General features: G+C 43.6%; 2 protein-coding genes across 2 annotated transcripts; one reads left to right on the top strand and one right to left on the bottom strand.

Moving 5' to 3' along the window:
• Window positions 1–397: 397 nt before the first annotated feature.
• Window positions 398–1996, top strand: fkrp (fukutin related protein; the record flags this gene model as incomplete). Its single annotated transcript, XM_079166701.1, has 1 exon — window positions 398–1996. One exon carries the CDS (start codon window positions 398–400, stop codon window positions 1994–1996), a length of 1599 nt encoding a protein of 532 aa, XP_079022827.1.
• A 1637-nt stretch (window positions 1997–3633) lies between these two features.
• slc1a5 (solute carrier family 1 member 5) lies at window positions 3634–12521 on the bottom strand. Its single transcript, XM_079166524.1, has 8 exons — window positions 11863–12521; window positions 8022–8064; window positions 7825–7893; window positions 7541–7707; window positions 7127–7360; window positions 6724–6918; window positions 6452–6586; window positions 3634–6282 (listed from the first exon to the last, which is right to left on the bottom strand). Exons 1-8 carry the CDS (start codon window positions 12399–12401, stop codon window positions 6078–6080), a joined length of 1587 nt encoding a protein of 528 aa, XP_079022650.1. The 5' UTR covers window positions 12402–12521; the 3' UTR covers window positions 3634–6077.
• Window positions 12522–14523: the final 2002 nt, after the last annotated feature.

The following is a 14523-nucleotide window of genomic DNA, read 5'->3' as shown; positions in this document are numbered from 1 at the left end:
CCAAATTAAGGTGAGTTGTGGTCGTGAATGTTACCAGCCTGTTTATATTGCATGAAAATGCAGCTAACGTTAGTTACATGTATTTAGAAAAGGAAACCTTGCATTGAGTTATGATCCTAGTTTTACATTTAAAGTAATTATGTCTGCACTGCTAACTATTTCAAATCAGGGTAGTCCTCTGTGTCATTTTAAAGTAGCATGAGATTGTACTTTACAGTCAAGGTATCTTCATATAAGCATAAACAAGCATAACACAATCACAATTTTTGTCTCTCACAGGTTGTCTTCAACTCTAATTCCTCTACTATTTCACTAATGGGGACCTAACACCCACCCCTGGATTTCTTAATTGAAACTACTTCTCCTGACAGAAACTGGGAAGTAAACATCAGTTGCCATGCGTATCAGTCTCTGCCAAGGCCTGTTAACTGGTGCCATCATCCTCAACCTCCTCATTCTTTACTATGTGTCCCGGGCTCAGCAGCAAATGATGGACAAGAGGAAAGAGCTTGGCAGGGGCACGAGGAGGGCGGCCCTTCCAGCCTCTGGTCTGGGCGGAGGCCTAGGGGTACCTGTAGGAGCTGGTGGTGAGCCTGGAGTGGTTGGAGGGGAGGGACACAGTCGTGGCCCACGTGTAACTGTTCTTCTTAGGGAGTTTGAAAACTTTGAGAATTATGTCGGGGATGTGGCTAACTCTTTCCTCCGCCAGAGACCCGAGCTTCCCTTCCTGGCTGTGGCAGACACGTCTCCGTACCCTCCCCTGGTGCTTCCAGACGGGGCCCGCCTTCTAGTCCTCTCCCCCAGCCCGGACCAGCCACCACAAGCTCACAGGCCAGAGTTCCACGTCCAGACGGAGTTTGTGCTGCTGGTGCCTGACGGGGTGGAGTTGGAACAACCTCGGGCTATCGAGAGGCTGATCAGGGAGTTGGAAGGTGAGGGCGGGGGGCCTGTGAAGCTGGTAGCTGCACCTGTGCTGGCTCGATCTGCTGTGCAGTGTCTCCACCTGCGGGTGAACCTCAGAGAGTGGACAGCCACCTACTCGCCGGCTGCATCTGGGAGCAGTGGAAGTGTGTGTTCAGCTTTACAAGGAGACGCGGTTGTCCTCATTCGCACTGAGGATCTTTTTAATCTCTCTGTCCCTGTGGGGCGGCCCCTCTTCTCCTCGCTCTTCGTCCAGACTGCCCTGAGAGGCTGGAAGGTCAAGCTTCTGGAGAGCCCCTGTTTTGCCGCGAACCATCGGCCCCTCTTCAGCTCCGCCCACAACCAGTGGAAGGCCGACACTCGACTGAAGGAGGCCACCGGGAAGCTCATGAGGAGCTTTGGTCTGAAGCGTCTCCTGCTGCATGATGGGAAGGAACAGTGGTATGGCTGCAGTAAAGAGACGCCTCGCTGCTTTGGCACTGTGCAGGATGACACTCCAGACTACCTTTATCTGGACCGCTGGACACCTCCCTGCTGTCTGCGCGCTCTCAGGGAAACCACCAAGTATGTCATCAATATTCTGGAGACCTCAGGTGTGCGCTACTGGCTCGAGGGGGGGACCCTGCTGGGCGCCGTCCGCCATCAGGACATCATCCCGTGGGACTATGACGTGGACCTGGGCATCTACCTGGAGGACATACCCAACTGTGATCACTTGAAGAACCTGGACTCTGGCTCTCTCGTGGATGCTAACGGCTATGTCTGGGAGCGGGCAGTGGAAGGAGACTTCTACAGAGTCCAGTACAGCGAGGCCAACCACCTGCATGTGGACCTGTGGCCGTTCTATCCCCGTAATGGCGTCATGACCAAAGACACGTGGACAGAGCACAAACAAGACGTGGAGTTCCCGGAGCACTTCCTGCAGCCGCTGGTTCCCATGTCTTTTGCCGGCGTCACTGCCTACAGCCCCAACAACCACCGAGGCTTCTTGGAGCTCAAGTTTGGAGAGGGGGTCATCGAGAACCCCCAGTATCCCAACCCCTCGAAAAAGAGGCTGGACAGAAGCAAATTATGAGATAGAGATAGAGACTCGGAAGCCCTTTTAATGTAAAAACGTCTTCTTTTTAAACTGCCTAAAAGATGCTGGCTGGAAACTAATATGGTGCCAATATGACTGCATTCGGTGTCAAGTTTACCACAGCTGTATCACCGGTTTAATCTCATGCCTGGTCAAATGTTTTCTATTATCAGTATTTGGATGCAAAGTCTAACCTTGGACTGCCTTTTTATTCTTTGTCAGAGTGGTGAGATTGTGTTTGCAAGGGGCATGAACGCTTGAAAGATTTAAATCCATACACTAGTATTTGCATCAGGCATATGTTAAAGAGGCAAGGACTGGTATAACTACATGGTGTACTAGATCTGTATGTGTTGTACAGTAAAGTATAAATATGACTGCTGTAAAGATGGTAAATACTGTTAAATTATATTGATATTGTTTTTTGTTGAAAACTGCAGTGTACATTATCTTAATAAGGATTTAAGGTTTTGGACGGAATTATTTGCCCAAACAGGTGTTTTATGATTTTTTTTACTTTGCTGCATTGATTTGCACTGGTTCTTTCAGATGATGCAGTTTATGAATGATTGTCACTGTAAATCGATGCCATTTGGTGTCTGACAGCTGTGGCGTGGTGAATGTTTGTCATTCATGCTCTCATTTTTGGCATATGGAGAGGAGGAAATGTTACTCTAATCAGGCCTTAGTATTCAGTTAAAAAACATCATTTTTTTATGAATATTAACATAATTATGTGTGTTACTACTGAGCACCCACTGTGTACTAACTGAAATGGAATTTCAATTCAGTAGATTAATCAAAGAAAAATATTCCAAAAGAGAAGTTGCACCAGCCTCTCTGGGTACAACAGGTTTCCTTTAGTGTTGTTACGTGTGTGTGTGTGTGTGTGTGTGTGTGTGTGTGTGTGTGTGTGTGTGTGTGTGTGTGTGTGTGTGTGTGATGTATCAAGCTGTCACTCCAGTTCATGACCTGGTAAAATAAAGGAGTTGTTACAGATTGATGTTATTTCATTAATTTATGTTCATGAGGATCAACTGCAAATACAGTGAATGTGCCAGTTTGGTAGCATTTCTTTTTGAACACTAGGTGGCGCCACAAACCTAGATATTCTATGGGCTTTGTAACTCCTATAAGTGGTGTTCACTGTATTGCATCATGGGAGTTCATAGCCATCTGGCAGGAGCCCAGGGGGCGGTGGACTTTATGACAGGATAAACCGGAATGCAGCTGGCTTGTTTGTCAGACTGGCCTATCTTATGCAAGAAGAGGCTGCTCTGTATTTCCAAATAGCTGTCTTTCACCCATGTATGCCGCACATATTGCATTTCCCCAAGGTGTGTTTGCCATGTAATGAGATAAGCATCTATACCGCTGAGAGGCAGTTATTTTTGGATGCAAAAACAAAGGATCTCAGTGCATTATAAATATGTTTCCCCTCTAGCACGCTGCTACAGTATGGCATCTGGAGGTGAATGACTGTGGCATAACTGTGGAATTTTCATGCAGCCGCAAGTCTTTTTTTTTTTTTTTTTGTTGCTTTGCTGACTGTAGAGCTTGCAGCTAGTCCCTGCAGTCAGGGTTTAAACAGACAAAACAAAGTTTCCAACAAACAGCCAGGAGATACAGCCAAATAAAATAAAAAAAGGTCTTTATTGTTTAAATCCTAAGAACAGTAAATTCAAACTAACCGGGCAAGTTTCTTGAAACAGTCCAACTGTAAAGTCATTATAACCAACATGTGCAAACACACACACAACACAAATCCTGTTTGAACCAGACAAACATCCATATGGTTAAAAATGATTACATCTTTACAACAAAAAAACATGAAAGTACAATCAATCAATTTTAGCACTCTCTGATTAAATAAGACTGTAGATATGTGGACTAAGGCCAGCAATGATTTCATAGACGCCCATCATTGGAAATAATACAAAACTACCATATAAAGCCTGTAAGAACACAGATTTGTGAATAGTTGTACACAACATTGGTAGCACTAACGGAAGTCATTTGGTAGAGCTTTAAACCCATGAAAGATGATACGGATGGAAGAGAAACATTCAATAGTGCAAATGTGGTTAATCACACATAGCATGTGTTGCACACACATATATATTGCATTATATGCATGTTGCATTTGAAAAAAGTATCACTCTTAGGGTCCAGTCAACACAACTCGTACCATCGCAGCTACACCACAAAGCCTAAAACATCTCAAGTTTCTTAAATGCCCACTGCCACATGAAAAAGAAAATGCCAAAAGATTACCAATTCACCACTTTTAAAATAAAAAATGACCGTAATAAAAACTAGCGCCAACCAGCTAATAAGACTTGAAGCTGGCAAAAGAAATGTGGAGTTCCTAACATGTCCAAACATCGTCTTAAATGTCTTTGGATTTGGATTACAGAAATAAATATCAATTTAACAAATAGGTATCTTAGGCATCGCCAATGACATACAGGGAGGCCTACAGACCAAAACTAGTATTTCATGTTTATGGCCATCACAGCCACATAAATAGGTTTAAGTGGAGACATGCTTTACTTTCAATGAAATCCTTCAGGTGCTCAGGCCTTAAACAGTCAAAACGAGCCAGCAGGCCACTGCTGCTAGTCGGTCAACGTTGAGGCATCCTTGTAGTGGAACGACTTTTGTTACTTATACATCAGATGACACTCGTCACTCTACAACATTAAACAAATGTCCTTGTTACAGACTGTGCTTTAAGATCCATTTGTGCCTTACTAAGATGCTGGTAGCTACACAGAGCAATAACACGAGTAAAATGTAGGCTATAATAAAGAACAAATACCATATCTCCTTGGAAATGTCGTTCAATGTTAGTAGGAAACGGTCTCCTGCCTTTTTGCCGAGTCTGTGCAATTGTTGGTCTTTTTAAAGTATTATGGACATTCTTCAAGCCATAGTTAAACCTGAGGTTGCGTTGCCTTCTATCGCACTGACGTCCATGAGAAAAGGCAGAGAGGCTCCGAGGTCAATCGGTGTCCAAGCATGTTGATGTATTTTGAGTCCTTGAGGAAAAAGTTCTATTATTTAGCTCTGGCCAGTTATTACGTAGATATCAGAACAACAACTGTTTGTGTCTTTTGTCATACAGACATTATCAGCCATTTACATGCAGAGTATGGAATATATTTAAACTAGTGTTCCATATGCTTTACATATGACAAATTGAATACAAAATACATGCAACTATGTTGCACACAATCTGCATGAAAGTGGCCATAATCATGTACAATAAAATACACAAACAATTCATGTTCATATACACCAAGCATTAAGAGGATACATTTCACAACAAATATAATCTTGTTCCTGTACGGGAAGATTGAAAGTTGAACACGAACGGAAAAAACTAAACAAAAAAAGATGACGGGTAACAAAAATCATTGTAAAAAAAAAAAGTTATTGGATTCCAGATGGAGAATATGAAAACACAGATTGGGTGCAGCAAGCTGTGTGTGGTCCTCAACTTTTAAAGTCAGAAATGTTCATGCATTCCACCAGAAAGTTGACAAAGTGGTAAATACCAGTTGTGTACAAATTGGTGCCAGGGGGCCAATACATCCACGTAACGTCCATTCCCCCCCCCCCCATCATAAATTTATGTAACATTTCTTAAATTTGTAACACGAGATCTGCCATTACCGGCAGATGGTCACTGATCCAGCCGCTCGACATCCCAGTGGATGTATACATCATATAGGTGAACAGCTGATTTATACAACTTGGGTCACATGGTAAAATTCTGACTTTAAAAATTGACGAGGAGTGAGCAAATGAAACATTAGTAGCCAGACTAATGTACACGGTCTCTCATAAAGAAGCCAAAAGTCACAGTGCAAGAATATGGATTTTGAATTCACCCCCTTGACTTTTTCGCTTTCTGCCCAGAACAGTGTTGAGGACATCGAGCGTCTCATTAGTACGGAACATGTCCATCCTCTCTTTTCTTCAGGGCAGGAAAAAAAAGAAAAGGAAAAGAGTGTTTTGGTTTTGCAGGGCTGTAAAATACGCGAGCGTGTCATTGACGGTGTCAGCAGCTTGATCACATGATGGACTCCTTTTCCCTCTCGCCTCGCTTCTCAATAAGCGGCGAGTGCTCCGGGGCAGCAGCTGAAGGGCCTCCCTCCAGCCTGACCTCGCTCAGCTCTGCTCCCTCCTCTCGTTTGGCCGCACGGTCCACAAAGTTCTGCAAGAGCCCGGCTCCAAAGGCATCGCCCTCTACGTTCAGCACTGTGCATGTACGGTCACTAAATAAAAAAAAAAAAAAAGACAGAATGGATGGATGAATATTGGCTCAGACAACAATGTCGTCAGGGGGCATAGTACATTAAGATTATACTATGTGGAGTATGTCACATCAGTAGCTTGGCTACAGTGCTCTATGTCTACGTATAATACAAAAGGTTTTGCACTCACACAAGCCAGTCAACAGCCAGGATGAGAGAGATGTCATTGGTGGGCAGTCCCACCGCCTCCAGGATGATGGCTAAGGTCAACACACCACCAGCAGGTATACCTGCAGCTCCGACACTCGATGCTGTAGCGGTCACACTAACACATTAGGAGGGAAGACGACACAAGTTAGACTTTTTTTTTTTTTTTTACCGATTATAATCTGCATTGAAGTACCTGAATGTGGTGATTTGACATAGTAACTGCGGACGTGTTTCAGTGGCTCTGGGACTTACAGGATGGTAATGACTTGGATGAAGTTAAGGGAAGTGTTGTTCAGCTGAGCGATGAAAACTGCGGCCACGCACTGGAAGAGCGCCGCTCCGTCCATATTGACCGTCGCGCCGATGGGCAGGATGAAGCGGCTGATGTGCTTGGATACGCCGTTATTTTCCTCCACACACTTCATCATCAGGGGCAGAGTGGCAGAGCTAAGGAACAAGGAATGCGTGAGTGTATGAAGGCGAGAGGTATGCGTGTTTGTACAGCGAAGAAAAGTGCGCGCGTTTTAAGACAGGACATCCTCAATTAGATATTTAACAACCAGAGAGAGCAAACACGTGTGTGTGTGCGTGTGCGTGTGCGTGTGTGTGTGTGTGTGTGTGTGTGTGTGTCGGAGAAGTCAGCGAGTTTATTTACCTGGAGCTTGTTCCAAAGGCTGTTGCCAGAGCTGTAAATATCCCCCACAGGAAGGTGTATGGGTTCTTTCTTGTAATGATGAAATAGATGGCGGGCAGCACGAGAAGGCCATGGATAGCATGTCCGATGATACAGCAGGCTATATATTTTCCCAGACTGGCAAAGAGCTTGCCAATATCATCCATTTCAACAATCTTGCCCGCTACAAGGAACATGATACCAATAGGGGCATACCTGTAGAGGGCCAGGGAGTGCAAGAAAGAGAAGGGACCTCATTAGATAATCACGGTTCTGGAACATGGAAAATAGAAAAAGCCTCTCATATTGAATGATTGAAACGTTTCTTTAACCCAGAGCTCCATACTGATTTGATTCTAATCCCTCCCAACCCAGCAACACGCAGGTCTTTCTTACCACATGATCCAAGAGACCAGCACCATGGTGGCCTCGTTGAAGGAGTTGAAGAACTTAATGAGGATCTCTCCTTCCTCGCCCAGCTTCCTCAGAGCCACACCAAACACAATGGCAAACACTACCAGCCCGAGAATATTCATGCCATCCTGGTCTGTTCCGAAGGGCACCTAGAGACACAGGAAACGCACAGTCAGGACACACAGACCCACGCCGTCATTCTACACGTGCGCTTAGTGTATTTTGGTCTATTTTATGCGGACAACTAGGCCATTCCCTTTGCTCACCTTCTCCACCGAGTAAGTGAGGTTTCCATCTGTGCTATTCTTGGAAACCAGCTTGTAACTGGTCGCATACTGGATGGGAAAGAAAGTTTTGCGCAGTTAGTAAGTTTACTACACTCAGTCACCCAATCTAAATATTTCCTTTGTCTAATTTCAGATCATAATTATGTCAAATTATAGAGTCAAAGTGCAGTACTTACTGATTGAAAGGCGGCCGACACCAGGTTGGAGGGAAAGATGTTTCTGTGGAGAGAGAAAAAGAAAAAAACTCAACAAAACGTTCAATTCCTGTGCTCAGTGTGAACCGGACGCTTTGGAGACAATCCAATGAAAAAAGATGTGGCTGTAATTGGAGGGAGAGAAATTACAGATTTGCGAACTGAAGAGCAGAATACAATAAAAAAAAAAAAAGGTGTGTGTTGTTGTTGTTTTTCTGTATCCGCTCATATAATAAAACAACCCTGAACAACTATGAAGGACATACAGAGCAAGGACACATTTGACGCAGGGCAAACACTTCGTGAAGCCATAAACTAGCCTCCGTTTAGTTCAGAACCATTTCTGATGAAGTCCGAAATGTTTGTCCAAATAGAAGAGTTTAAAATCAACTAGAAAGCATCGTCCTATTTAATAGCCGACACTAGTTTGTTCTTTTCTTATACAAAGACAGCGGCTCTACCTTCTGGACATCACAGATGGAATCACAAGATTGATCATGTGGAAATAGCTGAAAGCACTTAACAAATAATCCCCTTCTTATCCACTCTGCCTAGCTGCTAAATGCTGCTGTGTCACAAGTGCACATATGCACGTTGGTACATAATTCCGACTGTATATTAAATCTGTAAAGAACTCATGAACCCATGTGTCCCCGATATGTCTGTATGTAATGGATTTATAGTAATAAGGCATTACCTTCGTAAGCTCTTTCTAGCCATTCATTCCCTCACATTTGAACCGTAATACATAAGAATTAAAAATCATGTGATTAGGGCAGCATGAAACGGAGGCTATTGTTTTTCATAAATAATGCAGAGCTGAAACCTAAACGGATCTCGTTTCACGTCCTCGTTCTTTGCTGGAGCTACTTCGTCCTCGGTACAGACCCCAGTTTTAATGAAAGACAATATTTATGTTCACTCTCGGGGCATTCACTGACAACCACAAAGGTTTCCCCCACACATCACTTTCTAAAAAAAACACACTAGTTGTTAAACACTGGACAGGTTAAACTCCTTGTACAGGTTCCTATTAAATATGCATGCTATGCTAAATATGTGGCGTGTTCAAAGGTTATAATCATTTTAGTTGTGCGGGGTTTTTCCCCTTTATCATAATCAAGAGTCAAGGAGAGGATCTCATACACTGTACAGATTGTCTGTACAGTGTATGAGACACACTGGAGGATTTGCATTGTAAATACACTGGACCTGACTTTTGTCAGTGTGTGGAATGTTGTCATACCACTCCATTCAGTCTATTTGGTTCTTCAAACGTCATGAGGCGGGTGTGTTTCTTTTCTGTTTGAGGTAAACAAGTCTGCCAGCTGTTTGTTACACCAGGAGGACGCGGGGAACAACTCACGCAGGTCTACGTGGAATGTTTAATTAGTAACAACAATGATTCATGATACTGGACGGGGGACGGACTTAGAGACGAACTATGCTCCACCAATATGTATACAGGTATTCCTCCGACCTAAGATCAAGGTTAGCTACACAGTAAGTAGTAGCGGAGGTAAAAGAGAAAACTCCACCCTAAGATACTCACACACTGCTTTTAAAAACAAAACAATCACACTTGATTTAAACTGAGCTGGAATGAATTAGACGGTACATTATCTAGCCTATGTCGAGCTTCGATTCACAGGGTGAAAACATACTCAAAATGAAGGTTATAAAAACCCATCCAATACAACAAGTACTTGGGATAAAAGCAGCAACAAGGTAAACCTCTTTTGAGAAACACATTGTGCCACACGACCGGTATTTAATGTCACTACCAAACCAAACAAAGGTAGGAGATAGATATGTGTAGGAGTGGCCCGAGTCAGAGTTTAACCCATCACATGCATCACTAGGCTTGTATGTGGTCTTCTACTCTCCTTTCTGGACAATGACAGATAAGCACTTAATAGAGTGCGTGTCTGAACAATAACCAGTGCGTTTTATACGCTTGATGAGCAGCTCCCCCGGTCAAAGTCTTTCCGTCTTTGTTGGCACAACTAAACCGGGACACCAACGGCGAGGGACCGCTCTAATGAGAAGCACGGGTTTTGTCTGCTGTCCTATTAGGATAATGTGCCAATGCGTTTCTTGTGTCCTGCATGAGATAAGCATTACTGACTTTTTTTTCTTCTTCTTCTTCTTCTTCAAAAGCAGCATTCAAGATCAGTTCAGGAACATCAGTTACCAATAAACTGTGGCCAGCTACACTGTTTCTAGAAGCAAATCACATTTCATCCGAGCTGTGAAACATGAACAGTGAGCCGGACAAAATGCTAAATGGCCCGTCTGAGTTTTGTAAACCAGAACAGAATGTAAGGGACGCAATGTTAACCCGTGACGGGCTACGTTTTGCTCCGTTACTCTTGCATGTCAATTTTAAATATTTTTAGGAGGTGTTGCTAGGGCACACTGCTGGAGGAGAGAGGGTGGAAGTTATGGTTTCTATTAATACACAACTTCATAACTCATTCTAAGACTGCTCAAACTAACCAAACAAAAGTATGCAATAGAGCCCCAAATGTAGGCAAACAGTGACTTTCTGTTAAAGTTAAGCAGATGCAACACCCTGTTCTGTTTAAAAAGGCATCAAATAAGCCAATAATGGATTGTCGAAGAAAGTACATCACATGTTCCCACAAAACAGTAGTAGGTTTGTACTAAATAGAGGACACTAAAGGGAAAATATGACGGGTTTCTTCAGCTGAGCTCACACTACTTTGTGTGGCAATTGTGTTTACGAAAGGTTGAGGTTCAACACACTTTAACCGTACAGTACACACATCTAATGAATAGCTGTTGACTCAGATAAGCAGGGCCATCTCTATCTGTTTTGGTGTAAAACAATGTGTAAAATAGAAAAAAAATGTTTTATTTAAAATTCAATACAGGCTAATGTGTCAGAAGATGTTGACATCTCACCATTCCAACGGTTTGCCCTGTCTTCGCGGTTTTTCTCCGTCATTGCTCATGAATGTGACACATTGGCGTGAGGACACATGTTGTAAGCTACTGAAGCCTAAATAGACATGTTAAAGCAGTGAGGTGGAAAAAAAAAAGGAGGTCACCAAATGTAAGACAGCAGGGGCAAAGGGCACTGACCCATGCATGCTTCTGACATCAGTGGGGTGTTAACGCAACATTTCTCCCGCAACGTGTCGTGTCGGTACATTAGCTTTCGTCTCTATAAACGTCTAAAAGAAACTACATCTGTCATTTCCTTGGAAGTCAACCTCCTCTGAAAATCATCGTTAAGTAGATTAAAATTAGAAGAGCAGCGACGTGCCGGTTTTATAATACCAACCGGGGCAGAGTTTCACCGCACAGCTCAAAGTGGTGGTCAGCAGTCAAGTCACGCACGTGGAGTTAAGTTACCCCACGTGGCTATATTATAAAACGTGAAATAAAACCTAATTCAAGTAAACAAGTATAGTTCTTCTGGAAAGGGGACCATGGTGGTTTAATAAGACAACTAGCGCGCTGCGGAGTTCACCCTCGACGTGCAGGAAGAGCTGAGCTGATGCAACCGCTTGTTGTCATTACAGCGACAAAGCTAGAGGCGAAATAACTACACGTGTAATTTAGCCACCGTGGTTTAGTGAGACTTACACCAAATCACCTAACTGGACATAAGGTAAAGAGGGCGTTGTGTCTTCGACCGAGAGCTACTGGGTGTAGCGTTAAACGACTTTTAAGTTTGACACCCAACTTGTTTTATCTCGTTGATGAACAGATAACGTTGCATTTATACTAGTTTTTAAGAGCGGGGGGGCTCAGGAAGTGAGACGGTGATGGTGGAGGGGGGGGGTTCACTCACCTGATCAAATCTAAGAAGGAGTCTATCACTTCTTTAGCGGCAGGCACGTCGTCCCCCAAGCCCTGCACCTTGGGTTTGGCCATCGACCCGGACCCGGGGGTTATGATGAAAGCCATCACAACCCCGATGGACGATGCGATCAACGTGGTGACCAGGAAGAAGAGCATAGCCCAGCCGCCCAGCTTGCCCAGGGCTTTGGGGTCGATGCTGGCGGCCCCGGACACAAGGCTGCACACCACCAGGGGGATGATAATCATCTTCAGCAGCCGGATGAGCAGCTCACCGGGGAAACCGACGTAGATCACCTGGGTCCGGGTCAGCGACGCGTATTGCGCGCCAAGTCCAATGAAGACCCCGATGATGACCCCGACCACGGTGAGGATCACCAGCAGGTTGGCCATCACTATCCTCTTCACCCGCTGGGCGAGCGGCTGCCGGTTGCCCTTGTTGGGGCCGTTCGTTCCGTTGGCCATCGGCTCATCGAGGTGAGTCTCTCCGTTGGATAACTTCCTCTTCTCGATGTCCATCTTGTCAGCCATAGTGCGCGTTGAAAGTCACCCTTATAATGATCCAAATATCACTAGTATGTGACTAAAGCTATTGTTAATGTGGTGGGAGTAACTTTTAATTCGACTCGCAAACTACACCGCCAGCTGTCCTTACACTAAATCACGATGTTCGGTTGTCCCACAGCGTTTGCTACTTATGCGCGAAGCCAACCCCCACCCCATGTGACGCACCAGATGGGGCGTGTTTAAATAGAGAGCATGGAAGTTAAACATTTCGTGAATGTTCCATTACATACATCAAAACAAAATGCTACCCGGCGTGTTTCTCGTAAGTTGCTGTATTCATGTGCTATTTTAAGTTGTATTTATGTCTAAATGTCACTTTCATTCCTTTTAGATGAACACAATATGTTCCGTTTAAGGTTGGGCAATGGGGACAGGTACACCACCATCACAGGTGGGCTTTAGGCTGTATGATTTATTTTGGACTGTGGTCTAGGTCTAAGTATTTGAGGATTAAATGTCTAGTTAAATCTACATTTGTGTTTAATCCTTTATGTGAAAGATGTACGATGTTCTTTTCTGACAAATGTCTCATCATCACTGCAAATATTTCTGGTGTCTTGGAATTCCAGGCGTGCGTGACACAAAAACAACAATGACTGTACATTATTTACAAAATACAATTTTAGTTGTCATATTTTAAAATGTAAAGCTTGTGATTACTTTTTTTTAAAATCACAAATCAAATACAATTTTAGTTTTCACATTCAGTGTATTGAGGGCGGCATTAAGGCACAAGTCAAACTTCCTCTTGAAGTCATCGTTAAGTAGAGTAAACTTAGAAGAGTTACCCCACGTGGCAATATTATATATACATAGAACATAGAACGTGAAATAAAACCCAACTAGTTAAGACATGTATAGGTCTTCTGGAAAGAACGTCATCAAAAAGGGACCACGGTCACTTCATCAGACAACTAGCGCTCTGCTCCGAGTTCACCCTCAACATGCATGAAGACGCAGCTGAACTGATGCAACTGCTTGTTGTCATTACAGCGACATAGCTCACATAGCTAGAGGCAAAATACCGACACGCCTAATTTAGCCAACTGTCACCGATTAGTGACACAGTTTTCTTAGTAATGTTACACTGCGCTGTCTCACCCATCTCCTCAGGCAATGCTCATGTTTACTTTTGCCTATATTGTGTGAAGTACGCCTGGGCCAAATTACTGCTAGAATTAATATACTGTAGTTTGAGAAGTGCTCATGGTACGTGTCTTTATGTACCCCAATACAGTTTGCTGCAGCAGAACACAAGATTAGCAGCCACAGAGGTGACCACTCACTCACTAATTCACTCAGCGGTACGGCAATACATTTGCTGCTTGATGTAAACTAACCTGAAACTAGCTACTAGTATTGCATCATAGAGTGAGAAGCATGATGCAAATCCCCATGACCATTTATGCAAATCAGGAAGCTGAAAGATAATTTAGAAAACGTTAAAAGTGAGGACATTTCTTTGAAAATTAAACTTAATCTAAAAGCAAAACATATAAAAGCCTCTGCCAACACTAATCTGCTACTCCCTTATATTAGAGTAACAGTTAAACTTGGCTCCATTAGCTAAGGAGCAGAGGCTCTGACTATACAGCTGCCTGAGAGGAGCCTGCCACTGGACTTTGATGAGACCTCCCTCCTCTGTGTGTTTATTTGCTCTCCTCCCAAGTACCAATTCAGCAAAGAAAACCATTATTGTTGTATTTAGGGAAGTGCGTGTGCAACCACAAGCACAGCAATGAACTTTTGACGAAGAATTATAATTGAGGAGCAAGGCTAATTTGAACTGCAGCTGTGTCCCAATCATTAGAGAGACAGGGAAGCATGGAAATTGACCACATCTTTGTTCTTTCATTCTGATATTTACACTGATGAGTGGCGCCAAAAAATAAGAGTGAAAGTGAGTGAGAGTGAACGTTTGGGATGGAAACAGCCGAAAGAGCAGTATCAAATTTTCCAGAAATCATCGTTTCCCGGTTAACCATCCTGCAGTTTTCTGGTAAGGTGTGTATCACACTGTGAAAAGAGACAGACTCGCATTGTCTGAAATACTGAGGACTACAGTCTGATAGTTTAAAATGTTTTT

This window comes from Pholis gunnellus, assembly GCF_910591455.1.
Source record: "Pholis gunnellus genome assembly, chromosome: 9".
In the NCBI taxonomy this organism is placed as follows: domain Eukaryota; kingdom Metazoa; phylum Chordata; class Actinopteri; order Perciformes; family Pholidae; genus Pholis; species Pholis gunnellus.
The sequence above is the reverse complement of the archived record's forward strand: the minus strand, read 5'-3'. Positions and strand labels throughout refer to the sequence as shown.

What these genes read in the sequence shown, in the direction of transcription:
- slc1a5 (XM_079166524.1), bottom strand. Translation starts at nt 12,401, where the DNA reads ATGGCTGACAAGATGGACATCGAGAAGAGGAAGTTATCCAACGGAGAG. An exon ending in TCCTTCTTAGATTTGATCAG is followed by an intron (nt 8,065 to 11,862) that starts GTGAGTGAACCC and finishes CTCTCTCCACAG; the next exon opens with AAACATCTTTCCCTCCAACC. An exon ending in TCACTTACTCGGTGGAGAAG is followed by an intron (nt 7,708 to 7,824) that starts GTGAGCAAAGGG and finishes CTGTGTCTCTAG; the next exon opens with GTGCCCTTCGGAACAGACCA.